This window comes from Pseudopodoces humilis, chromosome 6 (assembly GCF_049639895.1).
Source record: "Pseudopodoces humilis isolate 2021_Gansu_Grassland_sample_001 chromosome 6, ASM4963989v1, whole genome shotgun sequence".
In the NCBI taxonomy this organism is placed as follows: Eukaryota; Metazoa; Chordata; class Aves; order Passeriformes; family Paridae; genus Pseudopodoces; species Pseudopodoces humilis.
Genome location: NC_142205.1, coordinates 2828125 through 2855969, shown reverse-complemented (window position 1 = coordinate 2855969; position 27845 = coordinate 2828125). Strand labels below are relative to the sequence as shown.

The following is a 27845-nucleotide window of genomic DNA, read 5'->3' as shown; positions in this document are numbered from 1 at the left end:
CAGCTAATAAATCACATTTATAGGTAATTAACACTCCATCTAACACTTCCTCAGTGTTGCTGATGAGTGGGAGAAGAAATTGCTTTGTGATGTTGTGAGTGGGGGACTCTGTGCTTTCAAGGCTTTAGGTGATGCTGCTGGAGAAAAAAAATTAATCTCACTTATTTTCCTGCCTCAAAGCAGGGGATAAAAAGGTGGGTCCCCAGTTGTTCTCCAAGTTCTGGATGTAAGGAACATGTTTATTACAATGACAGTGGTAAAACACTGGCTCTGGTTGCCCAGAGAAGCTGCCCCATCCCTGGAAGTGCTCAAGGCCAGGTTGGACAGGACCTTCAAGCCCATCCAGTTCCACCCCCTACCATGGGCAGGGACACTTGCCACTGTCCCAGCCTGGCCTTGGATACTTTAAGGATAGGAAGCTCTTAGAAACTCTCTAAATTCCATGAATTCACTTTTCCCTGGCCCCACATGTTCAGCACCATTTCATCCACTCATTTGATTGGTCATCTGAAAAAAAATGGAAAAATCTTGGCATTTTGATGAGCTGGCTTTTTAAGTCAGCATCTCTGAGCTCCAGAAATACCTGTCAGGCAATTTTCCTTTCACCTGGAAATACACTCCGATGTCTTATTTGTGGATTGTGCTGAAAAACAGTTGTGTCTGGCAGCACAACTGCTCCAGTCAGACTTTTCAGCTTGAAGCCTTCAGCAGAAGACGTGCCTCACAATGCTTTTGGCACTCACATAAGTCAGGGAGGAATACGCTTCAAATGCACTTCCCCTCGTTTGCAAACCTTGTTTATAAACCCTCGTAGCCACTGGTAAAATCATGATTTTGGTTTATCTGGAAAACAGAGAAACACACTTAATGAGAGATGCAGGGGATGCATCTCTGGCCCCGCTCCGGCTGTCACCATTTGTACCTCATCCTCAACCCTTTTTTTTTTCCCCAGTCTAATACATGCAAATATATGTAAAGAGTAAAGACTGTTCCACCGAGTCTTGCACGTTTGTTCAAAGAGGAGGAAAACAAGTCGATCTTACAGGGAATTTGCAGGCTGAATTTTTAAGACCTGTCTATAAAAAAAAGACCAAAAAAGAAAAAAAAAGCAGCTGTTGGCCGCGGGTGCTGACCGAGGTGATTCTTCCCGGCATCTGTTTTCCCTGCGCTGGCAATCGTAATGTCATTAATATGGAGCTTTTGGAGAACTGGAGTATATCCTAATTAGCAGCCTCTGATTTTTTTCCTAGTTTCATAATCAGTGATCTCGGCTACACCACAAGTGTTACTGTGGCAACAGGGCTGAACTGAGCAGCGGTGCAGAATTACCGCAGGTGAAGCGGTGATTTCACGGCTCCGCGGCACTTTCTTAGCCCGGGGGCTGCTCCGTGGGACGGGCTGGCTGCTCCCCGCACCTACAGGTGTCCCGGGTGGATTTCAGGGTAAGCACAACCACGGAGATAAAGCTGCTGCATGACCGAACGCATGCGTTTTAATTGGGGCTGAGCCTCTGTAATGAGATTTTAAGGCTGTCATGCGAGTGATCCCCTCCGACACCTTTGTTTTAAGTAGGATGCTCCCAGCCCTCACTGCCTGAACGCTCCTGGCTCAGTCTTGGCGTGGAGCTGGGACTTCATCCTGGTCCTGCAGGAAGGGCTGAGCCCAAACACTGGGCTTTTTTTTAATTTTTTTTTTCTTTTGGTGGAGGTTTCTTTCATTTTAAGCCTCGTTTCTCCTCCCCACGCACGGTTCGCTCTCTCCAAAAGGCATTTTGCTAGGTAAGGATGTTGTCATGCTGAATAATGGCCATCCTTCATCCCGACTCCTCCATCAAAAGCAACCGGTCCTTTTCATAGCTGGAATTTGAACTGTGCTCCTGTTTCCTTTGTACACGCCTGGCACTTAGGAGGGGACACCCTAGAATGGCATATTTAAGGAAATGTGTTCCTGTGTGCCTTGACTTTCTTTTTGTTTCGATTATTAATTAATGGATTTGAATAATGAGTGGAGCCAGCTTCTCCCTCTCTCTCTCTCTCTCTCTCTGGCGGTTGTTCTCTGCTTCCCGGTGCCGTGTTGCAGCTGCAGTGCTGATCCCGTGGGGAAAGCACACCAGGAGAGGGGTCTTGTACTAACCACGGGTTTTTACAAGCTCTGAGGGCGTTTCTTGGGCAGATCTGTGTTAATCATCACAGGGTGTCACCTCCCTCTCCCCTTGGCAGCACAGCTTCTGGTGCCCCCCATCCCTCACCTCCATCCTGCTCAAGGCTTGGACATGGTCCTTCACCTTCCTCCTCCCTGCCCTGACAGCTCCCTCAGGCTCAGCTCTCTGCTCTCCTCCTCAAAACTTCCCCTTGGCTCTCACCTATCCCGCCTCGAGGCTCTGTCCTTTAGGAAACTCTCTCCAACTGCTCTTTCTCCATTGCTACAGGCCCAGGAAGATTTTCATCCCCTCCATCTCTTCCATAATTTGTTCCCCAAGCCATCCCAGTTTATTCTGCAGTAGCAACTGGCACATATTCCCATGATCACACATCTGTGGCACCAGGAGAAAAGAGTGGCCGAGGGCAAATTAAACCTGTCCTAATTATGAGAGTTATTAGGAAAATTATTATTAGGAAAATAATTTGTATTTGTAGTTTTTCCCCTCAGAGGCACCTCGGGCGGTTTCCAGGCGGTGGCTGTGGCAGGGGTGCCCTTCCATGAAGAAGGATTTTTGAGGGCCTTGATCTTAGATGTGCCACAGATCTGCTCCTGGCTTCATCCAGGGATGTAGCCTCATCCTCTGTCTTTTATTTTCATATTTTTAGCATGAGACCATCAAGTCTGTAGGCTCTTTGTTAGTATTTGCTTGTTTTTAAACATTCAGGGATAGAATTCTTTCCTGAAAGCAAGATACTACAGAAGAGTAAGGTCTGATGTGCCAATTACAGTGGACTAATTGTGGGGCTTGGGTGGTCCTTGGGGTCCCTACCAACCCAGACCGTTCTCCGGTTCAGTGACTGATACCCACTGTCACCATTTCTGCATCTTTGTAGGAAGCTGAACTATTTCATGCCCCAAAAACATCCACATTTATTGGTTTTCATTCATTTGGGGGATTTTTTGTTGTTTTGCAGAGGGGGGTGTGTGTTTTTTTGGTTTTTTATCTTTGTTTTGTGGGGTTTTGTTATTGTGGTTTTGGGTTTTGTTTTGATTTTTTTGTTGTTGTTTTGGGGTTTTGTTGTTGTTGTTTTGGGGGGTTGTATTTGTTTGGTTTTTTGTTTTGTTTTGTTTTCTGTAAACCTCACCAGTTTACTTTGCAGTCCCAGAAGTGTTTGGACAATGCTCTCAGGCACACGGTGTGATTTTTGGGGTTGTCCTGTTCAGGTTCAGGAGCAGGACTTGGTGATCCTTGTGAATCCCTTCCAACATCCTGCACTGTGTAGGGATCTCCTGCCCAGTGCTGGGTGCTTTCTTACTCTGATATAAGCTTCAATCTCAGCAGCTTTGATTTTTGAGGAGTTTGGAGGTCAGGCAGTTACAGAATCACACTGATTGATTTTGGAAGGAACCACTGGAAGTCATCTGATCCAACCTCCTGCACCAGCAGAGCTGCCAGATCCGGTTTCACGGGATGGTGTCCAGACAAATTTTGATAATTTCCAAGGAAGGAGACTCCACAACATCCCTGGACAACCTGTGTCAGCAGCTGGTGACCCCCACAGCAGAACGTGTTCCCTGGTGTTCACAGGGACCCTCCTGTGGGCAGTGTGTGCCCACGGCCCCTTGTCCTGTCCCTGGCCACCACTGGCAGAGCCTGGCTCTGTCCCTCTGCAGCCTCCCTGCAGGTGTTGATGGACAGGGATGAGAGCCCCGCAGCCTTCTCTTCTCCAGGCTGAGCAGTCCCAGCTGTCCCAGCCTCTCCTGAGAGCAGAGATGCTCCAGTGGCCTCACTGGGCTCTCCCCAGTCTGTCCCTGTCCCTCTTGTCCTGGGGAGGCAGAGCTGGGCCCAGTGCTGCAGGTGTGGCCTCACCAGTGCTGAGCACAGGGGCAGGATCCTCCCTGGACCTGCTTGGGGAACCTCCTTTCGTGTTCTGGATGGTGAACACCTGATCTTCTCCTTCCCACCACGATGGCTTCACACACGCTGCTGCTGCTGCCGGGTGGGCTTTGGGAGGGGATCACCATGGGATGGGTTCATATCCACGGGAAATACTGATCCTGGTTCAGACCAGCAGATTTTAACATTATCCTAACAGTGACAGATATTCCCGGGTGTCCAGAAATCCAGGTGGGAGTAGGGTTGGGTTCCCTCCATGCACGTATCATGGTGTTACTCTTTGAAAGATGAGTGTGTGTTCACCTGTTCAACTGAAGGACCTGAAAATGCTCCAAGAACTGGAGCCCTCTGCTCTGGAGACAGATGGGAGAGCTGGGGGTGTTCACATGGAGAAGAGAGGGTTTCAGGGAGGCCTTCAAAACCTTCCAGTGCCTAAAGAGGCTCCAGGAGAGCTGCTGAGGGACTTTGAACAAGGGCCTGGAGTGATGGGACAGGGTGGAATGTCTTCACACTGCCAGAAAGCAGAATTAGGTGGAGAAATTCATTAATGTCAGGTTGTTGAAGCCGTGGCACAGGGTGCCCAGAGCAGCTGTGGCTGCCCCTGGATCCCTGGGAAGATCCCAAGGCCAGGCTGGACGGGGCTTGGAGCAACCTGGGCTAGTTGAAGTTATCCCTGCCCATAGCAGGAGGTTGGAACTGGATGGTTTTTAAGGTGCCTTCCAAACCATGCCATGAGCAAATCCTGATGTGCAGGAAAGCAGTGATTTGTGGAAGGTTGAGCAGGTGGAGAAATCCAAGCTCTAGGCCCTTCCCACAGGCTCATCCTCCTCCTCCTCCTGCCCCGCTCCGTACAGGGACTGTCGCTCGTGTGGAAGCTGCCTGTTTATTTAAAAGCAGAAAGAAAAAAAAAAAAGAAGAAAACTAAATGGATTTTCAGAAAGGGTGAATGGCTGCTGTGATTCATCTTTTCTGGTGAAGAGTGGAACAGCAGAGGGTGGGGGATAATGTTCAGTGACACATCAAAGGCCTCGCTTCAGCTTCGGAGACACATGCAAGGAATTAGTCACTGCGTTTTAGTGTAACAAAACCCTTTTTCCTCCCTAAATTCAATTCTTCTGTCCCTGTGATGGCCAACTCGCTGCAGCCCTTGGCTATTCCTTGTGTGTTTTTACAGCCTTTGCATCTCATCCAGCATGAGAGGTTTGGGGTTGCGCTGAAGTTGCCCTGCTATCACACAAACTCCTCTGCCATGGATCGCAGCTCCAGCGAGAGGCTGGAAATCCACAAACAGGATTTGAAAGGAGCAGGGAGAGGGGAGAGGGAATGGCAGGTTTGTTTTCCAGGGTGGCTGAGCCATGCTGATGGCTTGCTGCCACCAAAAAGAACAGAAAAATGTCCGTTTTCCCCTTTCTTTATGCTCGTGCTTGTTCTCACCCTAGTGTGAGCTGCTTCAAAGAGCCAACCTTGCTCCCAGTTCTGCACCCTCTCCTCCCACCAACAAATAAAAAGGAAAAATGAACATTATTTTTATTTTTCACTGCAGTTGGAGCCATCACAAGGCAGCCAGGCAGTCTCAGTTGAGCCACTGCCTTTCAGCATCCTCCTGATGACAGCAGGGATTTCTGGGGTCCCGGGAAAGCTGGTTAGAATTCAGGTTGTGTCTCCTCAGTGCACACAGAAAAAGATTGCCTCATTTTCCAGGAATTAGGAATATGTCAGAGGTGGGGGTAAATCCTGCCTTTGATTGTGGACGGCTGTATCCGGGTTGGATCTGGGCAGTTTCTGCAGCAATAAACTCTAATTCTTTGCATTCTGGAAACACGGCAGGGTGATCCTGCAGCCTGACCCCCCCTGTAGCACCAGCACAGGCATTTTGAAGCCACTTATTACTTTATAAAGAGATTATTTCCTTTATATTTTTATTTTTTTTTGTCGCCCCCTCCGGCATCAATCATCTTGACAAGATCTGCTTCTTTTAAAACATACATCCTGCAGCTTAAAAATCCAGCCTTTCCTACAAAGAAGATCCCAAGCAGTTTATGGAAGAATGCAGTGCACATACACTATCTATGTATTGATATATGTGTATCTAGATCTACCAAAAAAAATACATATATATATATATAATATTTATGGGTACACCAGTGGCAATTATGGAGGTTTCCAAGCCTGATCTTTGAAAAAAAGAAGGTTTCAAGCAGAGCCACGATGCCGAGCATCCCGAGCCTCCGGAGCAGCGGTGCCAGAGCCGGCGCCCTGACGTCAGGGTGTTTTTCTGCAGAGCTCGCAGGATGTTGCAGCCGGCCAAGAGCTGTGTTTATGTTGATAACATTACAAGTATTTCCTCTCCGTTTCCGAAACCAGCAGGGAGGGAGCCGAGGGGGAAGGGAGACTCGGGTTTCTCCGGCTTTGGGGTAGGACTCTTGAGGCCTTTTATGTTAAGGAGCGGGGAACAACGAAGCGCTGGCGTTTATTTATGCTGCTTTTGGGAATAGGGAGTGTTTAAGAGCAGGGGCTCGGAATTGGGAGCTGGGCTGGCACAGCCCTCCCCCGGCACAGGGCTCTTCGCCTGCTCCCTGCTCCCGATCTGGTTTTAAGGTGATAAAGCAGCTCTGGCAGCTGATTGTCACAGGAGCAGCTCCAGGGATTTGGATTTTTGGGTAATGATGTGCACAGCAAGCTGGGGTGCTCCCAGCATCCCGTTCCTTCTGACAGTCACAGTACTAAAGCCACAAAAACTCAGGTTCTGCACGGAGCGCCCGCATCCAGCTTTCTTCACGAAAGCGGGGCAAGGCTTGGGGAAATCCAGCATTATCTCCCTTTGCCAAGCCCTTCCTCCTCCTGCAATCCACTCATGGATCAATGAGCTGATTAAATGTTGAATCAAGAGGGGTTTAGAGCTCTCTGCCTGCTGATGTAATCCCAGAGCATCGGGAAGGAGGGACTCTCATCGATGGCTGGACTTGATGAGCTTAAGGGTCTTTTCCAACCTAAATGATTCTGTGATCATCCCACCATCCCAAAAGGGCTTTGCAGCCAGTCCAGGAATCTCCTGTAGCTCTCCTCCATGTAGCAATCACGGTTTATGGAAATAAGCCCAAACTCTTTTATCCTTTGTGTGTTATTTCCCAGTAGTGGAGAGAAGAGAGGGGATTCATGGCTTTTCCTTCTTTCCTCCCACCCTCCCTGTCCTGCTTTAATACCAAGGGAAAGTGTGGTGAGGATGTGGGGAGGCTCTGGCACAGCTTGCCTGGAACAGGAGCAGAAATGGGATGAGTGTGATCCCAGATGAATGGGGATCCTGAATGAATGGGATCCCAAATGAACCAGGACCCGATGTGAATAGGGACCTGAAATTAATGGGATACTAAATGAATGGGAAAGCCAGAGGAATGGGATTCCAAATGAGTGGGATCACGAATGAACGGAACCATAAATGAATGGGAATCCCAAATGATTGTGGATCCCAAGTGAACGGGATCCCAAATAAACAGAACTCAAATGGGGATCCCAAATGAACAGGATCCCAAGTGAAGGGAAGCTCTTGTTTTGAGAAGCAGGTTGGGGAAAGAGCAAGGAGCCATATCCACCTCTGTGAATGGATTTACTGTGCAAATATTCATCAAAACACACCAAGTGGTCACTTTTTTCCTAGCAGTGCTTCCAGAAGAGCCGAGTCTTTCCCTTTCCCTTGCCACTGTGTCCTTGCTGTGGCAGCGATGGGCTCCCAGTGAGGGAAGTGGTTGCAATGATGACATCTTGGTGCTTTCATCAGCCCTTGTGAGGTTTTCAGAGCATCTCTGTGTCATCATTTCCATTCTCTGGAGTTTCAGTGTGTGTGTTTCACTTCCTCCTGCTTTTGGACATGGGTCCTATCAGGATGAGCACCTTATTTCTGTGGGATTCCACAGTGGGATGCTTGGACAATCTGAGTTCTGCAGCAAGTTACAAAGATCACAGAATTATGGAATGGCTTGGGTAGGAAGGGTCCTTAAAAACCATCCAGGTCCCACCCCTGCCATGGGAGGGACACCTTCAACCAGACCAGATTGCTCCAAATACTGTCCAGCCTGGCCTTGGACACTTCCAGGGGCAGCCACAGCTTCTCTGGGCACCCTGTGCCAGGGCCTCCCCACCCTGACAGGGAACAATTTATTCTTTATAAATACTGGATTTTCTCCCCAAAACCAAACCTGTGTAGACCAGGCTCATCTCAGACTCTGCAGGCAGCTGACCAGGCTAAGTGGGGTGTGTTAATCACCATGAGTGGAACATGTCATCAAAGTCATCAAACAATCAAACTACTGGTTGTGCGTTTTTCCCGACATCCCACCCTGGAGCACAGCCTGGGGGAGGCATTGCAGGACCAGTGCTGCTCTCACCAGTGACAGGAGGACTGAATCAGTTCAGATTCATGCAGACAGATATTTTAACTGGTGATGAAACCCTCTGGAATGCTGTCTGCTCACACCAGTGGGACCCTTGGAGAAAGCCCTGCCCTGCTTGCAGCAGCAGGGCTGGCCATGGACGGAGCCTGTGGAAAGCTCTTATCTTCAGAGCTTAGTTTCCTTCTGGTTCAGGGTTTGTCTGACCTTTTGGTCACTGAGTAAGGTCGATTTTTGCCAGGTTTTCTTTTGGAGGGGGAGGAAAAACATGTAAGTAGGTGGTGCTGGTGGGAGAATACTCCCGGGTGGGGTGGGAGGATCTTGTATTGCTGATACCGTTTCCAGCACGTGGATGACTTCAGTGTTGTCCTTCTGCCCGGAGTTTGGGATGGGTCTAGATGAAGCAGATATAAATAAATAGAAGAAGCACAAACAACACAAGATCTATTAGAGGGGGAGGGAATATAACCCGTTCTTGGCAGCGACTCAGGTTGACTTGGCAGCGAGATCTCGCAGCTCTCTCCTGGGAGATCCTGGAGATGCAACTGGACACAGGACAGAAGCCTGAAGGACAGGAGTCGTGAACAGCTGCTGGCCCATGGCACGGAGCAGAGCATTGTCTGAGCCCTCTCTGGGCTCAGAGCAGAGGAGAGGTGTTGGCCCATCCTTGGAAGGCCCCGTGGTCACGTGCTGGTCTGGACTTGGCAGCTCTGGGCTCTGTCCTGGCCAGCACGATGACGTCTCACATCTCTGGGCCTCTGGATCTGTAGGTGTCTGGGAGGAGATAACCCATTTCTCAAGAGCTTTCTGAGGTCTCCAGAGGAAAGAAATCACCATCAAAATCTTGTATTAGAAAGGGCTGGGGGAAATGATTTTACTGATGTCATCGTCCTGTAATTTTGCTGGACGTTTCCTGGGAAGCACGTACAGTACGGGCGTGCAGCCTGAGCTTGCTGATCTTCTTGGATTATTTGGGACTGTTTGTTCTGCCCACATTCACAGGGAATCCAGCGGGGTTTGAATGGAGCTGAGTGTTCTGGCCCTGCCCAGTAACATTTCAGGTGTCACTGAGCCAGGGGGAGCTGACCTCTCCTTCATTCCTGCCTCCACTTCTGGGGCATTTGGGATCAAGGCTCTTTGCCGTGGTCTTCGCCTGAATCGCCTTTGAGTTTTGTCAGAGTGCAGTCATTGGCAGACCACTGTATGAACAATTTAATTTCCTTTAAGACCAGATATTTGGTTTTAGTGCTCAGCTTGTTCTTCTCATGCTCTCCCATAGTTCACCCATTCCCTGCTTCATCCATGGCCATTTTTGCTGCTCCACCAGACTGGGATTTCTCCATGTTCTTTCCTCCTGGGGTTGTAAGAACTCACCCATAAATCCTTCCCATCCAGATGCCTGCAGGGACTCCAACCACACTTCCACTTCTCCCTCTGAGCCTTACAAGATGCAGACCAACCTTCCAACCTTGGATTATTTTGGGATGATACTGCATGAGAGTTTAAATAAGTGTTCTGTGCTTTCCTCCCCAGGTCAACATGGATTTGTGGTTCTTTCTCCTTTTGCTCGGAAGTGGCCTGATAAGTGTCGGTGCTAACAATGTTACAACAGGTAAACTGTGCTCCTCATCTCTCTTTTATCCCATCTTTAGGATCAAAGCAGTGAGTGTGAATGTGCTCAGTGTCTCATTCCTTCTGCCCTCCATGCAATTGTAACATAAAATGTTGGAAAGAGGGTGATGAGCTTCAGGTGCTCAAAAACGGGCCCGCAGGTCTAGCTCTGACTGATATTGATCCTGACCTCCAGGGGCTCTAATGTTTGTACCTCCCCATAAATAGCAGCTGTTCAAGTTATATTTTTATGACATTTGCATCACCTGCTGTGCAGAGCATTTCCTGTCCTGCAGTCAGGATTTGTTGGGTGTTTTATAGTTACAGTCATGTGAATCTTCAGCATCTAAACCCTCAGTATCACAGAAAAGAATCTCACAGAGGTTCCCCTGTGCTTTTCCCTTCTCAGAGCCACCCACAACAGTGTCCACCACCATCAGGAGCCCCACCACAGCTCCTGCAGCAGGTCCTGAGCATGGGACCACGCCTAACACAAACAGACTCAACATGAGCACTCCAGGGACTGTTTCTACCACAGCGCCAAATCCTCCTCCAACCACAGCTGCCAGGATCTCCCCCAATGCCACCACTGGCAGCCTCAACATCTCCTCCACCCTGGGGACAACCGTGCCTGTGCCTCCAGCCCCAACCCTGCTCCCCAGCGTGACGCCGTCGGCTCCACGCACCGCTGTCCCCAGCACGGAGGCGGAGACGACCGAGAGGAATTTCAGCATGGTGGTGACAACACAGGAGACCTCTTCTGCTTCCCACAATGGTAGGCACCTCCTCCACCTCTTCCTCTCCAGGCCACCCTGCCTCTGGGTTTGTTTCTTTGCTCTTCTTTTGTTTTGCTGAGCAAAATGGAGCAGAAAACCTTTTTGGGACCAGTTCTGTGGTGATAGGAAAGAAAGAACTCTCAGAACGGATCAGATGAGAAGAGATTTATCTGACCAAAGGTTTGGGCCAAGATCATCTAGTGAAAGATATCCACAGGTGCACTAGGTGATCTTTGCTTCCAAGCCAAACTACTCTGTGGTTCTCTCCTTACATTATCAATTTTCCCCATTACTTGGGCAACTTCAATCTTTGAAAGGTCCAGATGAGAGAGAGTTGTCTCTGTTGCCATCCTGATCTCATTCCCCTCTTGGCACATCAGGAAAGTGACCCCATAAAACGTAGTTTGGCTGCTCAGTCTGGATTAAGAGCAAAAAATCAGGTAAAAAGAGGCTGAGGTGACCAGAAATCCTTGCTGGGGTGTGGCTCTTCAGCCACGGTTTGCTCATTGTACTGTTTGACGCCCAGTTTGGGTGCTGCATGTTTCCAGCTTGCAACAGGAAGATGGCAGTGCCTGCTAGACCTTGGGATTTAGTGGAAAAACAGGATTGGTAACTTGGTGGTGGATTAGAACACCCTGAAACAAGATAATGGTGGAGTTAATGCAGGGAGGTGTCAAGTGTGTATTCCTTAAGAATCAGTTTCCCAAGGGATGGTGGCTGTTGGGTGTCTCTGCACCTCAGTGAGATGTGTGTGCCCTCCTCCTCTGGGAATCTGTGGAAGCCACAGTGAAGCTGCAGTGAAGTTGTCTTTGCTACCAGCATAGGAAGGGATGTGGCTGAAGGAAGTTCACAACCCAGCTTTTGTAGTGTTCTGCCACCCCTGAGCTCGTCCAGCTTCCTCCCCAACACAAATCCTTTTTTACAGAGTGAAGAAGCCTTAGACACACACATGGGACAAGTTTGGTATAAATGTTGCCTACATATAGGAGAGATGGAGGCAAAAGTGCTGCTAAAATCTGGATTTTGTAATATGGCTGCTCAGGGAGGGGGGCTGAATTTATCATTTTTGTGTCTCCACTGCCTTTTTGTGGTTTGGGTTACCACTTTTGGTGATTCCCCTGGTCTATGCCATGACACATTGGCCATTGCACCATCAAGGCCAGAAGTGGCTTCTCACTTGATGTCAGCCCAGAGAACAAATGATCAAACCTAATTCTTTATTTATCTCTCTAAGTAATTTGTCAAGGAGGAAAATCAGCTTTAGGGCTGCCCCTACCATAAGATTTAACAGGAAATGTTGGTGTTAGTCATGGAAGAGCCAAGTGGTGCTCGAGAAGGGGACTGGGGCAGAAGGTCACACGTTGTACAGGCAGTTCCTCCTTGTCCAAACCCACCAGGATTGTCCTCAGCCCTGTGCTGCAGCTCCTCACACACAGCTCATGGCCACGGGCATTGCCCCAGGAGATCCAGGCCCTGCTCTCCCTGGCACAGGTTTGTTCCGGTGTCCTCTGGATGAGACATCCAACCCAGCAGGTTGAGACTTTCCTTGGATGCTCCTCGCCCCCATCCCTGAGCCCAGCTGCTCTTAATTGAACTCTTGGCTCAGCCACTCTCTTAAAATTATGCACCAGTGTTATCTCTTGATATTTAAGTGCTAATGAATTACACCAGTGACTTGCTGGTTATGGGTTTAAACAGTAAGTTTTGTTTATTGATGTTAAAGCTTGGCTTCAGCTCCTTGTTCTGCTGATAAAAACTCTGGATTTGTTCTTATTTCCTTACTCAGAAATTCATTTTAACATCCTGGTTTTATAGCTAGTGTTTTAAAGGAAAGATTTACAGGCAAATGATGAGAGTTACTAAATTTGTTCCTGTCTTGGTCTTTGATCCTTCCTGACTTAGTAAAATGTCTTGTTCCTTTGTTGCTAAGAGACTTTTGTTTTCTTTTTCTGCAGGTAACTCTGACAGAAGAGGTAAGAGTGTTATATTTCATTGCTCTTTACTCATTAAAAACATTTCCAGAAGCATTCTGCTGTTAGAGAGATCTCCTTAGGACTTCCAAATGTGCTTTTATGAAACCTCTCAAGCTCTTTACAAGAGCTGGTGACACACTGATGTCTTAATTTCTGTTGAGCTTTTCTTTTTAGAACGAAACAATCCCATTCCAATTTGTACATGTCCTATTAGATACGAATTGTTCCTGCTCTGAGAATGTCAGCACGTCCCTAGAGCTGTATGACCAAAGTCTAAGAAGCCATTCAGAAAATTTCCTTTTGGGATTTTTTTTTTTTTGCTGCTGAATTGTCTTTATTGACTGTGACTTATGCGATTTGATCCAAACCCATCCTGCAGATGATGGGAATAATTATTGTTCTCCTTCGTTCTGTTGGCAAGCAGTAACACAAATCCATTTCTTGTAAGAGAACAGCACTTTAGGGACATTTTTCCATCTCTCAGCTCTGAGAACTGGCATCTCTACCAGAATATTTGCAATTACTCATGGCTTTAGCACTCCAGGAGCGGGCAGAGCCAGGCTGGCTCCCACCTGGAGGCATCAGCTGCCTCCGTGTGTTCTCATCCTGGCTCTGATGGGTGCTGCAGCTTTGCAAACTCTGCCTCGTGCTGCTCGCTGTGCCTGGCTCACCACTGATGGTGCAGGGAACAGACAGATGCTCTGCAGCACACACTGAGCAGAGACAACAAAAGGGATGCAGGTCTGAGGGAATTCATCTGAAACTGTAGCTAAGCCTCTGCAGAAATGCTCGCTGGAATTCCCTCAGATCTGGCCTGGCTTAGGCCTGATTTTGTGCTCTCTCTGCCATCATTCATTCCTGCTCCTGAGGGCAAGCTAAAAGAAATGGGAATAAATCTGACTTCCTAACAAGATTTTTATTAATTAATATAAATATAGTTAGGAAATCAGATGAAATAAGGGACTTTTTACAAGAGCATAGAGTGATGGGATGAGGAAATGGCTTCAAACTTGGCGTAGGTTTAGATTAGATATTGGGAATAAAATCTTGACTGTGAGGGTGGGGAGGCCCTGGCACAAGGTGCCCAGAGATTGGATCCCTGGAAGTGTCCAAAGACAGCTTGGATGGGGCTTGGAGCAACCTGGGGTGGTGGAAGGTGGTAGGGAGTGGGATGGGATGATCTCTAGGGTCCCTTCCAACCCAAACCATTCTGTGACTGGTTTTGTGGGCAGATGTTGCCAGCTGTGAGCAGGGATGGGCTGCTCAGCCCCGTCCCTCTGCCATGGCTGCACCCAGGTCTGGGTGACATGCAGAGAACACCCTACAGAACACCTCTGCCTGCAGCTGGGACACGATCCCAAGCACCAGAGGAGGGTTTGGTGGCTCCTCAGAGGGGCCAGGACAAGATTTAAGCCTCCTGATGCCTTCCAAGCTCTGGACTGCAGCGGGTGGTCCAACGCTGTGGGAGCGGAAGGTCGAGTCCTTGTCCCTTTTCCAGGTGGATTTCCAGCATGAAACCCTCAGGCTGGAGCAGGACAGGAGCTGTGGGGGGTTGGCACAGCTCAGCAGGGCTGGCAGGGTGGGGAGGGAGCAGCTGGGGACCCTCCAGCTCGTTTCCTGCCTGGGCTTTGCTGGGTGGGTGAGCTCCGACTCCTCGTCCCTCCAGATGTGTGGAAAGAACAGGAAAAAAACCCCAAAACCTTCAAACTCTCTGCACCCTGCTGCCAGAGCCACCCCTGCCCACAAATCACACCTCACTCACAAATCACCAGCCACCACTTCCCTGCAGCTCCAGCCCAGCACTGGTTAGGCTGAGCTTAACTCCAGCCAAGGCAGGAAGAAATGGTCCAAGGGTGATTTAACACCACAGGTTTTGGCAATGCAGCTCTCCCTCCTCTCCTGCAGCCAGGATGGAGATGGTGGCTCAGAAGTCTCACTGAGAGGCCAGGGCTGGCTGTGGTTGAGCCAAGACCAGCCTGTTCTTGCTTTTGGGAAGTGTCAAGATGGGGAATGCCAAGGCTCATCACCTACTGAGGTGTGCAGGAGGCAGAATTCCCAATAAATTCCTTTTGGGCTGCGGGAGGTGCTGCCACATTTGGGCAGTAGATGAGAAGGACAAAGACATGCAAAAGCAGGATCATTTAATTGTTTTATTTGCCACACTGGGTCATTGCCTTGAAATCATGACACAAAAATCATCTGTTTTAATAGAAAAAAACATTCCCAGACCTCACACCACAGAGGGACAAACACAGAAATATAATCAGAGTGCCCTTGAGTAGCTCAGAGATGCACGAAACAAACCCCACCTAAGGAAATCTGCTGGCTGAAATTGCTGAGACACATGGAGCAGGAATCTTCAGGGAAATGGATGCACAGAAGGTGGGGAGAGGGGTCGTGCCCTGCAGCCTCCTGGGGCTGTGTAGACACGATGTGGTGACCCCCTCAGATGGAGGGAGCTGATGAAAAATGGAAATAACCCCAGCTGGCATGGCTGGCATCCACATTTATCTGAAAAAATGCCCTTCAGGGCCATTCTCCTCCCTGGTTGGAGCTGCTTTGCTTCCAACCCATCTGGGTGATTTGCCAGCACCAACCACCGATTCACTGACCTCCAGCGCAAGACAGAAATGGCTTATTTAAAAGAGAAAGGAAAAGTTTGTTGTGGGTCGTGGAGGATGGGAATGTTTCAGACTAATCTAAGTGTTTTTACAAGAGAATTGTGAGGTTCCTGTCCTTGAGGAGCCAAACTGGGTCACACTCGGTGGCCTGGTGGTGTGTGACCTCTCCTGCTCTCTAAACTCTGTATTTCCAGGGAGGAAAGAGTAGGGGGTGGGACTAGATGGTCTGTGGAGGTCACTTCCAACCCAAATTATTCTGTAATTTCAGAATCACGAGGTGGTTGGGTTGAAAAGGATCTTAGAACTCACCCAGTTCCACGCTGTGCCATGGCCAGGGACACCTTCCACTATCCCAGGTCACTCCAAGCCCCATCCAGCCTGGCCTTGGACACTTCCAGGGGCAACCACAGCTTCTCTGGGCAGCCTGGTCCACACCAAATCTCACCCTGGAGGTGTTCAGGTCCCAGGTGCAGCAGGAAGCTTTGCCCTCTTGTCCTGTTTGGCAAAGAACTGCGAGCAGGATCGTGGTGGTGTTACAAATGTACCTGTGGGATCTTGGAGAGGCCACAGTTTTCACCTGTTTAATATAAAGTTCTTGTATTATCCCAAACTCATGGGCCTGTTAGGAACTTCTCTGGACCCTTAAGTCTCAGGCAGAAAATTATTGAGATCATCAGCTGTCAGAGGAAATTTCTGCTGGTGGCTGCTGGGCCACCCCGTGCACATTCAAGTGTGCAGAGGAAACCCCAAAAATATCCCAGTCCCAACTTTCTCCATCACTGTTTTCATCTGCAAGGTCACAATTTCACAGTGACCAACTCCTGGAGGAGATTGAGGTGCTCTGAGTGGTGGTTTCAGGGTTTAATCTGAGGCACATGGTGCTCACTCATCCTTTTCTTTCTTCACTCTCAGACTGAAAAAACAATGCAACATCACTTAATACTATTTATTATTTATTATGGTTTTATTACTAATATCATCATCAGAATTGTTCTTCAAGCAGAAATTGTAGAACTCTGCCCCTGTTAAATGATGGCTCTGGATGTTTTCCAATGTCCATAACCACACCTTTCTCTTCCTCTTGCAGACGAGACTCCCATTATAGCTGTGATGGTGGCCCTGTCCTCCCTCCTAGTCATAGTATTTATTATTATTGTTCTGTACATGTTGAGGTAAGAGCTGCTTTAATGCTGGGTTCCCTTGTTTGACAGAAACAATTCCTGAATGAACAGGAATGAGCCTTTTGTGCTGTCTCCCAAGCTAAAGGCTGACACAGCTGGTGCTTTGAAAAGAAACCTGTAAGGACAATGAATGAAAATGATGTTTGGGGTTATGTGGTGAATGATGCTTATTCCTTTCTCTGCAAAGCTGCTCCTCGTGTGGGGAATTCCTGTTCTGCCTCTCAAAATGTCACATTTAGCAGGGTAGATTGAACTGAAGCCCTGTCAGTGTGGGGAAAAGCAGGTGAGGTTTCCTTGTGAGGCTGGAAATGATGGGCTGAGTAATCCAGGGAGGCTGCACACAGCCACAAAGTCCTTTCACTGTGTTATTCCTTGATTCCCATCTTGATAGCAAGCAGGATCCAACATCCAAACTCTGTTTTGGGTACCCAAACCTTCCATGGTCCCTTTGCACCTTTCACTGTGAATGGCGGGAGCTTGTCAGGAGTGTTAGGTGATGGTGTAATTGAAATTACAGCATAATAAAGTCTTCCTAGGTCCATCTTTTAGAATCCAAACATCTGCCCTGCTCAAAATGAACCATTCCCAGCTCCCAAAAGCATAACTAAGAGGGTCTTTATTCACCTGCAGTAAACATTTTAATTTACTCACCAGTTTGGTGATTACATAAGTCTTAACAAAATTCCTTACCAGTGGAAAACTTCCCTCTGTCTCCTGGCTCCAGGCCTGCCCTCACAGCAGTGAACCTGAGGAGAGTTTTGCCTCAGGAGTTCGGCAGCAGCAGAGTTTGAGTCCTTCCCACCTGGCTTCCAGCCCTGAAAAGAAGGGTTTGTGTTCACTGCCCAGTGATTCAGCAAAACTCCGAATTTCAGGCAAAGGGAGCATAACTCCAGGTTAAAAGCATATGGAGCAGGGATTTTCTGCAGGACAGATCAACCTGGGCTTTATGTGCTGTGCTGGATCAGCCGAGGGAGCAGGGAGGGACTCCTTGGGGTGTCCTCTGTAAAGAGCACCCTCAAAGCTTCTCCTGGTTTCCAGCTGGCTCTGGGCTCCTGCAGCTGTTCCAGATGTGCTCACAGGCAGGATTTCAGAGGTCCTGCAGCCTCCTGGACCCACCAGCTAATTCATGAAGCCATGAGAAAGCGTGGCTTGTCTCATCTGGGAGGGGACCTGGGCTTTTCTGGTGGGTATTTGCTGACTTTTCCATCCCAATTCTCTTTGGCAGGTTCAAGAAATACAAGCAGGCAGGGAGCCACTCCAACTCCTTCCGGCTGTCCAACGGCCGGACGGACGACACAGGTGAGTCCACCTGGTGCCACACAGGGCCTCCCCTACCTCCTATTTCTGTAGGCAAATATTTTTTAATTTCTGTTTTTGTTGTTGTTTCCTGATCTCCTTTGTTCCATGTTTTCCATGGTTTTGGCAGACTTTTGTAGAATGAAGATTTCCCAGCTTACATTCCACTGACTAAATGTTTGCCCTCAAGTGGTTGATATTAAAATGGGTGATCACTTCCAAAATCGCTACTCACATTCCTCTTGAGTTTTCACAATGTTTCTTTTGACTCAAATGAGAACCTTTTTTGAAAAAACATATCTTTGGGGAGTAATTAAACATTCTTCTGCTGTTTCAGATTAGGATGGTCTCTGATTAAAGCTCAGATCCTCACTCTAACTGTGGACACCAAACTAACATTTCCAGGGGAAAACAGGGAATACACTTAATTTCATTATAAAAACATTTTTGTACCTCCTAAACATGCACAGATGCAATTTTAAAGCCTTGTCTAAATTCTCCTGCCCCTGAGCTGTGAGCCAGAGCTGATATTGAGGGTCTGAAGTTGGGCATCTCCCTCCATGTGTAGGCACTGATTAAGATCTGAGGAGACCTCTTAAACTCGGTTCAGATGCTTTTCCAGCACTCCTTCCACACAAACCAAACACCTTCTGAGAAGCACTAAATGGAATTCAGCACCTTTTTTATTTTATGTTGGCTGCTGAAACCTTCCCTGCCCGTCTTACATCACTGTAAACGGAGGTGTGAACTTCACAAGCCCTCAGCTGAGTTGGTGTAACCCTCACAGGGCCTGGCTGGGCTTTGCTGAGCAGCACAAGCAGCAGCTGCCTTTGCTGTGCCCTCCTGGGAATTGTGGCACAGTGGTGGTGCCAGATCTCCCTGTCAGAGAGGGAGAAGTTGGAATTCAAAGTGAGGTGGTCTCCGACCCCAGTATTGGCTTGGTCCTCAGGGCCCTGCCCTGCCTCTGTGAGAGTGTAGGTCCCAGAGTGTTAATCATCATAGGAACACTGATTTTTTGGGGTTGGAAAAGCTCTCTGAGATCATCCAGTCCAACCATTCTCCCTGCACTGCCAGTGCCACCGCTGCCCCATGTCCCCAAATATCACATCTGCACGGCTTTTAAATCCCTCCAGGGATGGGGACTCCAGCACTGCCCTGGGCAGCTGTGCCAGGGCTGGACACCCTTTTGGTGAAGAAATTTTCCCAAATATCCAATCTAAACCTCCCCTGGCCCAGCCTGAGCTGTTCCCTCTCCTCCTGTCCCTGTTCCCTGGGAGCAGAGCCCGACCCCCCCAGCTGTCCCCTCCTGTCAGGGAGTTGTGCAGAGCCAGAAGGGCCCCCTGAGCCTCCTTTTCTCCAGGCTGAGCCCCTTTCCCAGCTCCCTCAGCCCCTCCTGGGGCTCCAGACCCTTCCCAGCTCCGTTCCCTTCTCTGGACTCTCCAACCCCTCAAGATCTCTTGTGAGGGGCCCAGAAGTGCCCCCAGCCCTGGAGGTGCCCCAGCAGTGCCAGCACAGGGGTGGGCACTGCCCTGGCCCTGCTGCCACCCCAGAGCTGGGACAACCCAGGTGCCACCAGAGCAGCCTGGTCTGGCAGCAGCTCTCAGGTCCTTTAACATCCCCTCCACCCCAAACCCTCCTGTGCAAACACCAGGACACCCCTAAAAGCTCAGCCGGGCTCGGGTGGGCGGCGCTGGCCACTGGGGACAGCTGGTGGCCCCTGTGACCCCCGGGTGTCATTGCAGAGCCCCAGAGCATGCCCCTGGCCATGGGGGACAGCTGGTGGCCCCTGTGACCCCCGGGTGTCATTGCAGAGCCCCAGAGCATGCCCCTGCTCGCCCGCTCCCCCAGCACCAACCGCAAGTACCCCCCGCTGCCCGTGGACAAGCTGGAGGAGGAGATCAATCGCCGCATGGCCGATGACAACAAGCTCTTTCGGGAGGAGTTCAACGTGAGTGCCTCTGCCCTCGGGTCCCACAGGCTGCCCCGGGCTTGGGGTTTAGCCTCTGGTTCTTGGGGCTTTCTGGAAGCGGGGCTGATTCTGTCCCTGAGTCCGTGGTGAGGGTGGATATGCTGTTCACCCTCATGCTGGCTGCAGAAAACAAGAGGGTTTCTAGCAAACAGCTCTTCAGAGTTACATTTTCCTGGGGTCAGGAATGATCCTGGATGTCTTGGGGTGTTCCAGAGCTCCCAAGCTCTGCCTCCCACCTCCCAGTCCTCATGGCTTTAAATCCACAAACGGCCAAAACCAGAGCTTTGACAGAGAAGCAGGAATGACCCCATCTTATTTCTGTGGGCTGTTAACCCTGAAACACAATGATGACAATGTGTGGGACAAAGGCTGGCCTTCAGCTGTGAGGAATTCAGGTATTGTGCTTGTCCCAGAGCCTTTCTTCAGGGATGGCTACAGCCTCTTCTTGATGTTGCTGAGCTTTGCAGCTTGGGACAATAAATTTGTTTTGCCTTGTCAATAATAAAAATAGATTAGAATAGAATTGAATGGGAAAGGTTCATTAAGGTTGGAAAAGCTCTCTAAGATTATTGAGTCCAGCCATTAACCCAGCACTGCCCAGACCAGCACTAAACCATGTCCCCAAGTGCCACACCTACACTTTTTGGGTTTTTTAACACTTTCAAGGATGGTGACTCTACCACTGCCCTGGGCAGCCCATGCTGGGGCTTGACAATTCTTTCTGTGAAAATATTTTCCTAAATATCCAATCTACACCTCCCCTGGCCCAGCCTGAGCTGTTCCCTCTCCTCCTGTCCCTGTTCCCTGGGAGCAGAGCCCAAATCCCCCTGGCTGTCCCCTCCTGGCAGGGAGTTGTGCAGAGCCAGAAGGGCCCCCTGAGCCTCCTTTTCTCCAGGCTGAACTCCCTCAGCTCCTGCAGCAGCTCCTCATCTGACCTGTGCTGCCAGCCCAGGTCCAAGCCATGATATGGCACCATGAGAACGAGGAGAAGATAAAAAAAAAGCTGCTCAGATTTGTCCAGCTGCTCCAAAACTTGATCCCTTTCCTGGCCGTGCTGTGATGAAACCAAATAGGTGCAATGAATGCCCAGGGAGGGGGATTTTTAGGGTTATAAATACCTGATTGCCCTGGACACTTCCTGCCATCCTGTCAGCTGGGGGAAGGGATGGTGGATACCTCCAGAACATTCTTTGCTGTTTAAAGAGGATGTGGAATAACGGTGCTGGGGAACACCTCCTGTTGCTCAGCTGGGAACACTGTCCCCTGTCACCCCAGTGTCCCCCCACCAAAGGTCCCCTGGTGCTGCTCCTGCCATCACTGGGTGAGCTGGGGCGGTGGGGGCTTAATCAGGTCACAATTAGCAGCACTGCTAATGAGGGAATCTCACAGGAGCCTCCATGGACAGGAATCGGGAATGAGGTGGTTGGTGCTGCGGGTGGGTTCGGAGCTGGAGGCTTTGCTGCCACCTCGTGTCCACGGATCAGGAGATTCCAGACATCTTTCCAAAGGGATTGGCTCTCTCTGGTCCAGCCCAGCTATTTAAATGGTCACCTGGAGCTCCCTGGGGAGGAGAGTTGCTGCTGGGGTGGAGGTGAGGGGTGTGGGTGGTGGGGATATGTCCGGAGGGGCAGGATGCTCGGATGTGGAATTTGCCAGCACATTGTTCCTGCTCTGCCATGAAAACATCACGGAAAACCCTTTTTTTCCTGCCATTTCAGGCTCTCCCAGCGTGTCCCATACAGGCCACGTGTGAAGCTGCTTCCAAGGAGGAGAACAAGGAGAAGAACAGATATGTGAACATTTTGCCCTGTGCGTGTCTGAGCTGGTTGGATGGAGGGGGAAACACTCAGGGACTCCTGCCAGGACTCCCCATTCCTGGTTTTGGGATGGGGAAGGGCATGGTTGAGGGCATTTCACCTCCCAGGTGGGTGGCTGTGTCTGCTTTAGCTTTAGATACCTGTGAGGAGAGGATCCATGGAGCCCTCAGCAGCCAGGAGGCCGTGGAGAGTGAAACAAATGGAAAATGCCAGAAGGAACAACTCTTGCCTGGTGGCATTGGGCTGGCTTGGGGTTTCCTCAAATATGCATTCTGCAGAAGGAAATCTACTTTGGACAAGATCCAGGACCTCTGTGGGTTTAAGCAAGAGGAATTTGGGGGCATAAAGGTGTTTTTGCAGTGCAGGCAGGAGCGTGGGCTCCACTGCAATACCTGGATTTTCACTACACCAGGTACCAGCAGAGTGGAGGGGTTGTCTTTAATGCAGAGTTTTAATTTCCCTCCAGATGATCATTCCAGGGTTCACCTGACTCCCGTGGAAGGGGTCCCTGACTCCGACTACATCAACGCCTCCTTCATTAATGTGAGTTTTGTGATGTGAGGGGGAAATCCCCAGGAGCAAAGCCAGCTTTGGAAAGGGCTGGGGAACCACTCCTGCTGGAGCTGGGCATTTCTGATCTGCAAACAGCTGATGAATCATAGAATCTTGGAGGTTGCAAAAGCCCTCTAAGACCCACAAGTCCAAGCATTCCCCCAGCACTGCCAGAGCACCACTAAACCATGTCCCCAAGTGCCACACGCTTTTAAATCCTTGAAGAGTGTGGCCAGTTGGTCACCAGTGCTTCCCAGCTTGCAGGGCTGGATGTGGGAAGGGGATGAGGAAGAAATCGAGGAATCCAGCTAAAATGGAAGCAACACTGCCCTGCTCTGCCCCTGGGAGGAGATGGCTCCTTGTGGTTGTCGCCGTGTGGCTCCGATCAGCTGGCAGGGTCATGTGAGAGATGCAGGCACATGATGCAAAGCAAGACTCAAAACAGCTTTTTCCTTTCCTCCCCCAGTAAATAAAATACACAAAATCAATCCCTGTGAGTTCTACAGCCCCTCTTCCCAGGATCAATGCTGATTTTCATGTGATATTCTGGATGCAGGGTCTGACCCCAGTGGAAGGGCTGTCAGGTACCACTTCATTAGTGCCTCGTGCCAAAAAGTGGGGCCAATCCTGCATTATGTGAGCATGGGGAGTTGTTCCTGTGGGAAAACAGCACTCTGCACAAGGATTTTCAGTTGTTTCAGGCCATCTTTCGAGCTGATTCTCCCCTCAGAGGCTACAGCCCCTTCTTTGTACAAGGGAGAATGAGCAGCAGAGCAGATGCCAGTTGTTTGTTGCTGAAGTAGATGCATTTCACGACTCTTGTGTTAGAGAAATATTAATTTATCTTCCTTTTTCCTCTTTCCTTGCAGGGGTACCAAGAGAAAAACAAGTTCATTGCTGCACAAGGTAAATTGTTGACTATTCCCATTGCTCTGCTGGGGGCAGCTGGGCTGGGTCCCTCTGCTCAGGGGAGCTGTGCCCCTCTGCCCCCAGCACAGCACCTTGCAGAGCTCCCCTGGTCAAAAGGAGGTCTGGAAGCTCCATATTTGTTCCTGAAATTATTTTCCCAGTCAAGGAGCAGTGCTGGATGTCTTGGTGGACAGAGAGAAGTCCTACCTGTGCAATACCCATTGCTGGAGGGTGTTGTGACCCCTGGAAATACTGTCAGGGAGCTGCCTCATTAAATTCCCCAAATCACAGAACTGTGGAATGCTTTGGGCTGGAAAGGACCTCAGAGCTCATCTCATTCCACCCCACTGCCATGGGCAGGGACACCACCCACTATCCCAGGTTGCTCCAAGCTCCCTTGAACACTGCCAGAGATGGGATAGAGAGAAACATCCTTGTAATCTTCAGAAGTCCAAACACATCCCTAAAGCCAAGCTTCCCGCTCACAGGGTGGGGATCATGTCAGCAGCAGGATGTTACCTGCCCATGGGAGTGTTTTGTGTTTCCTCTCTTGACTTGCCAGTGGGTCAGGGCATTCCTGGCCAGTTTCCTTGGCTCTGGCTGCAGAAGAGGCTGGATCAGGTCCGTCAGCACTTCCAGGCTCAGGTTAAGCTCTGGCTCTGCTGTTCTCTTGGCTCACCCTGAGCCTCAGGCTTGGCAAGGGAGTGTAAGCTGAGTTAGCTTCGTGTCTGGCAGGCAGCAGGGAACTATTCCTGCGCCACACTGAAATGGGATCCCGTGGCTAAAACCCAAAATCCCAGGGCAGGGCTTCAGCTGACTCTGGGACAGCCACGAATTCCCTGGGTGACCTTGGGCAAGTCCATGCTCTGTCTGGTTTCCTCTTCTTGAGCTAAATATGGAATTCCTGACCATAAAACAAATCCAGAAATTCCAGCTACTGTGGGATAGGATTATTCCTTGGACACCACAGCACCTCCTGTGACCTATTGGCAAGAAATGTGTTGGATCATCGGTGACGTGTGACCTCACACGCTGGGTTTTGGCCCCAGATTGTGAGGGGTTGATCCCAAAGAGGACTTTGTGTTTTACCTTGCCCTCAGGACCAAAGGAAGAAACAGTGAACGATTTTTGGAGGATGATTTGGGAGCAAAACACAGCGACAATTGTCATGGTGACCAACCTGAAGGAGAGGAAAGAAGTAGGTGCCAGAAAGTTTCACAGGCTGGGATTTGACCCAAATTGGGCCAAATCTGGCGCATCCTGTGCCTATGGGCTTGTCCTGGGGTCATTCCCAGCCTTGTGAGGGCTTCCAGAGCTCACCTGCACCTGTTTTCTTCCCTCACAGTGTAAATGTGCTCAGTACTGGCCAGATCAGGGCTGCTGGACCTACGGGAACATCCGAGTGTCCGTGGAGGATGTGACTGTCCTGGTGGATTACACCGTGCGCAAGTTCTGCATCCAGCAGGTGCCAGGGATCACCTCTCCCATCCCTTCCTATCCCATCCCATCCCTCCCCTCTCACACTGGGCATCCCCAAGGCTCTGTGAGAGCGGAGTTGGGATGAAATGACCCCCAGCACACATTTTTAACCAGAGTTGTTAAGAATTTATTCCTCCCAGGGACCTGTTCCCAGTGGTACCAGCACGGCTGTGCTAAGAGCAGGGATGCCAGGGCTGAAATTCCATCCTGCAGTACTGCAGCACTTGCTGTTACCAGTGTTGATTCCTGCTCTCACCCCCCAGACACTTAATGCCTGAAAATAATCAAATTTATCCCCTCAGCTGAGACAAAATCCAGCGCTGTATGTGTTGGGTTTGATTGCTTTCCCATCTGTCACCACTTTTCCTTGTCCTCCAAGGAGACTCCGGGTGTTTTAGTCACTCTCTTTGTTTTCCTGCTGCTCTCAGAGGCAGGCAGGGATGAGTTGGTGCCTGCAAACCTGTCTGGACCCTGGGGGTGATTATCCTGAGCCTCATCCTTCACCTCGATGGCCTGGGCATGTGTGTTTTCCTCCCCTGCCTTTAATCCGAGGATGATCTGGGCAGAGGAGTGGGAAAGGATGGAGCAACAGCTTCTGTTTGAGTTTGTTGAGGATAAAATAGGGCAGCTGCTGCCTGGCTGGATCCACAGGCAGGGACAGGCTGGCATCTCACACCTCCTGGATGTGGGATGTGGTGCTGGGTGGTTAAAATGTCATGTTTTTAGAGACTGATTTATTCCAGAGCCCGAGTTCATTCCCTTTCAGCTTTGGATGGTGCTTCTTGAGCCATCCAGCCCCATCTCGGCTCTGCAGCTCCCTCTCTCTCTGAATTCCGGGGGAAGAAGGGAAACCTGAGTATTTCTCATTAACCTGAGTCCACCCTTCCCCTCCAGGTGGGAGATGTCACGAACAAGAAGCCCCAGCGCCTGGTGACCCAGTTCCACTTCACCAGCTGGCCCGACTTCGGGGTGCCCTTCACCCCCATCGGGATGCTGAAATTCCTGAAGAAGGTGAAGACCTGCAATCCCCAGTATGCAGGAGCCATAGTGGTGCACTGCAGGTGAGTCCTGCTCACAGCCAGCCTCTGCCCATCCTGGGCCACCTGGAAAGCGTCTCCTATTTAAAAGGAAATTTATTTTTATTTTTTTTTCTTGTCAGTCAGGAGTTTTTCATTATCTTTATTTAACTTTCCTGTGTTAAACAGGGATGTTCCTCTTGGGGACATGCAAAAAAAATGCATGAATTGAAGGAAGTTCTTGGAATCAGTGATGTTAGGCTGTCACAATTCTTCTGGAGGGGTCATTTGGGTTGTCTGGGTGCTGAGTGGGTCAAGCTCAGCGTTGGTGGCATCTCCCTTGGCTCTGCACTGCCCTGGCATGAGAAGATAACATCTTCCTTTGGGAAAAGGCAGTACTGAGCTGACAGATTGCCTGGAGCAAGGGCCATGGGGATTTGCCTCACCTGGAGTGGTTTCAGTCACAGCAGCAACCCTGGGGGAGCCACAGGGGCTTCCACATTGCAGTAAGGAGAAGCCCCATGGTTAAAGGCAGAGATCCCAAGTTCATTTTTCTTGCCTCCTTGGGAAGCAGCTGATTCCAACAGCTTTGTCTTTATTTAATGTCTGAAGACAATCTAATCCAACCCCTGCCATGGGCAGAGACACCTTCCACTGTCCCAGGCTGCTCCAAGCCTCATCCAGCCTAGCCTTGGACACTTCCAGGGATCCAGGAGCAGCCACAGCTTCTCTGGGCCAGGGCCTCAGCACCTTCACAGGGAACAATTCCTGCCCAGTATCCCTCCCATCCCTTCTCTTGCAGCGCTGGGGTGGGACGCACGGGCACTTTCATCGTCATCGATGCCATGCTGGACATGATGCACACGGAGAGGAAGGTGGATGTTTACGGCTTCGTGAGCCGGATCCGGGCTCAGCGCTGCCAGATGGTACAGACAGATGTAAGTGTGGTGCTGCCCTGCCCTCTGGGCGTGGATTTCCTTCACCCACTCAAAGCCTGTGTCAGGGTTGAGTGTCATCCCTCATTTTGGGTGATGCTGCACCAAGTGAGCCCTTCACGGGGTCCTGCTCTTTTTAATCCCCTTTGTAGAATCATTAAATTGTTTAGGTTGGAAAAGATCCTCAAGATGAAGTCCAACCATTCTCCCAGCACTGCCAAGGCCACCACTGCCCCGTGTCCCCAAGTGCCACATCCACATGGCTTTTAAATCCCTCCAGGGATGGGGATTCCACCACTGCCCTGGGCAGCTCTGCCAGGGCTGGACACCCTTTCTATGAAGAAATTTATCCAATATCCCACCTCGCTCTCCCCTGGCACAGCCTGAGGCTGTTCCTTCTCATCCTGTCCCTTGTTCTCCCCTGGCTGCCCCCTCCTGTCAGGGAATCTTGTGGAGCCAGAAGGTCCCTCCTGAGGCTCCTTTTCTCTAGGCTTGGAGAACATTTTGTGTCACATCTGCTTTGTTTGGTGTGGTAAATAAGTCCCCAGTTCCCATTCAGTGTCAGGAAAGTTGCCACTCACTTTTCTGGGGTCTCAGAGGGTGGGCAGGGGGGTGGTGGGTTTGCACCCAGCATGTGCTCACTGGGCATGGAACACGGCAGAAAAAAAGGAGCAGGGGGGAAAAAAGCAAAGTAACTTGTATGGGTAGAGGGGAGGTGCAGTTCTGAGCAGTGGGATGAGTTTAAAAAGGAAGATTTCAGGGAGATTCAGCCTTCCTTTTTTGGCTTCTCCCTGCAACCCTCCAGATGCAGTATGTGTTCATATACCAAGCACTTCTGGAGCACTATCTCTACGGTGACACGGAGCTGGAGGTGACCTCCTTAGAGATCCACCTCCAGAAGATCTACAACAAAGTGCCAGGGACCAGCAGCAACGGGCTGGAAGAGGAGTTCAAGGTGAGCATTGTCCTGGTGGATCTGCTGGGATGGTGCAGGCATCACCTGGCACTGGGTGGCTCTGAAACTCCCCTGTTTTGCTCCTTGCCCTGCAGAAGCTCACTTCAATCAAAATCCAGAATGACAAGATGAGAACGGGCAATTTGCCAGCCAACATGAAGAAGAACAGGGTGCTTCAGATAATTCCATGTAAGGCTTGTTTGGCTGAGTGTCTGGTGGGTGTGGGGACAGGAATTGGGCTGGAGAAATGGGACAAACGGGAACCTTGTGATGCTCAGCATGGAAAAGGGCAAAGTCCTGCCCCTGGGCAGCCCAGGCACCAGTCTGTGCC

The 27845-nt window shown here is 50.1% G+C and overlaps 1 protein-coding gene across 2 annotated transcripts in view; it reads left to right on the top strand.

Moving 5' to 3' along the window:
- Window positions 1–27845, top strand: part of PTPRA (protein tyrosine phosphatase receptor type A) — a 113820-nt gene that overhangs the window by 81172 nt on the left and 4803 nt on the right. The window contains exons 2-17 of one of the 2 annotated variants that reach the window (XM_088056523.1): window positions 1251–1442; window positions 9958–10036; window positions 10445–10810; window positions 12767–12784; window positions 16493–16577; window positions 17812–17885; window positions 19694–19830; window positions 21570–21660; window positions 22135–22211; window positions 23090–23126; window positions 24230–24327; window positions 24475–24594; window positions 25503–25669; window positions 26427–26562; window positions 27365–27514; window positions 27610–27703. In XM_088056523.1, coding sequence (XP_087912649.1) covers window positions 9964–10036; window positions 10445–10810; window positions 12767–12784; window positions 16493–16577; window positions 17812–17885; window positions 19694–19830; window positions 21570–21660; window positions 22135–22211; window positions 23090–23126; window positions 24230–24327; window positions 24475–24594; window positions 25503–25669; window positions 26427–26562; window positions 27365–27514; window positions 27610–27703 — 1723 coding nt within the window. In that variant the 5' untranslated portion in view covers window positions 1251–1442; window positions 9958–9963. The remainder of the gene's footprint in view (window positions 1–1250; window positions 1443–9957; window positions 10037–10444; window positions 10811–12766; window positions 12785–16492; window positions 16578–17811; window positions 17886–19693; window positions 19831–21569; window positions 21661–22134; window positions 22212–23089; window positions 23127–24229; window positions 24328–24474; window positions 24595–25502; window positions 25670–26426; window positions 26563–27364; window positions 27515–27609; window positions 27704–27845) is intronic. The other variant, XM_088056521.1, reaches the window with a different exon arrangement.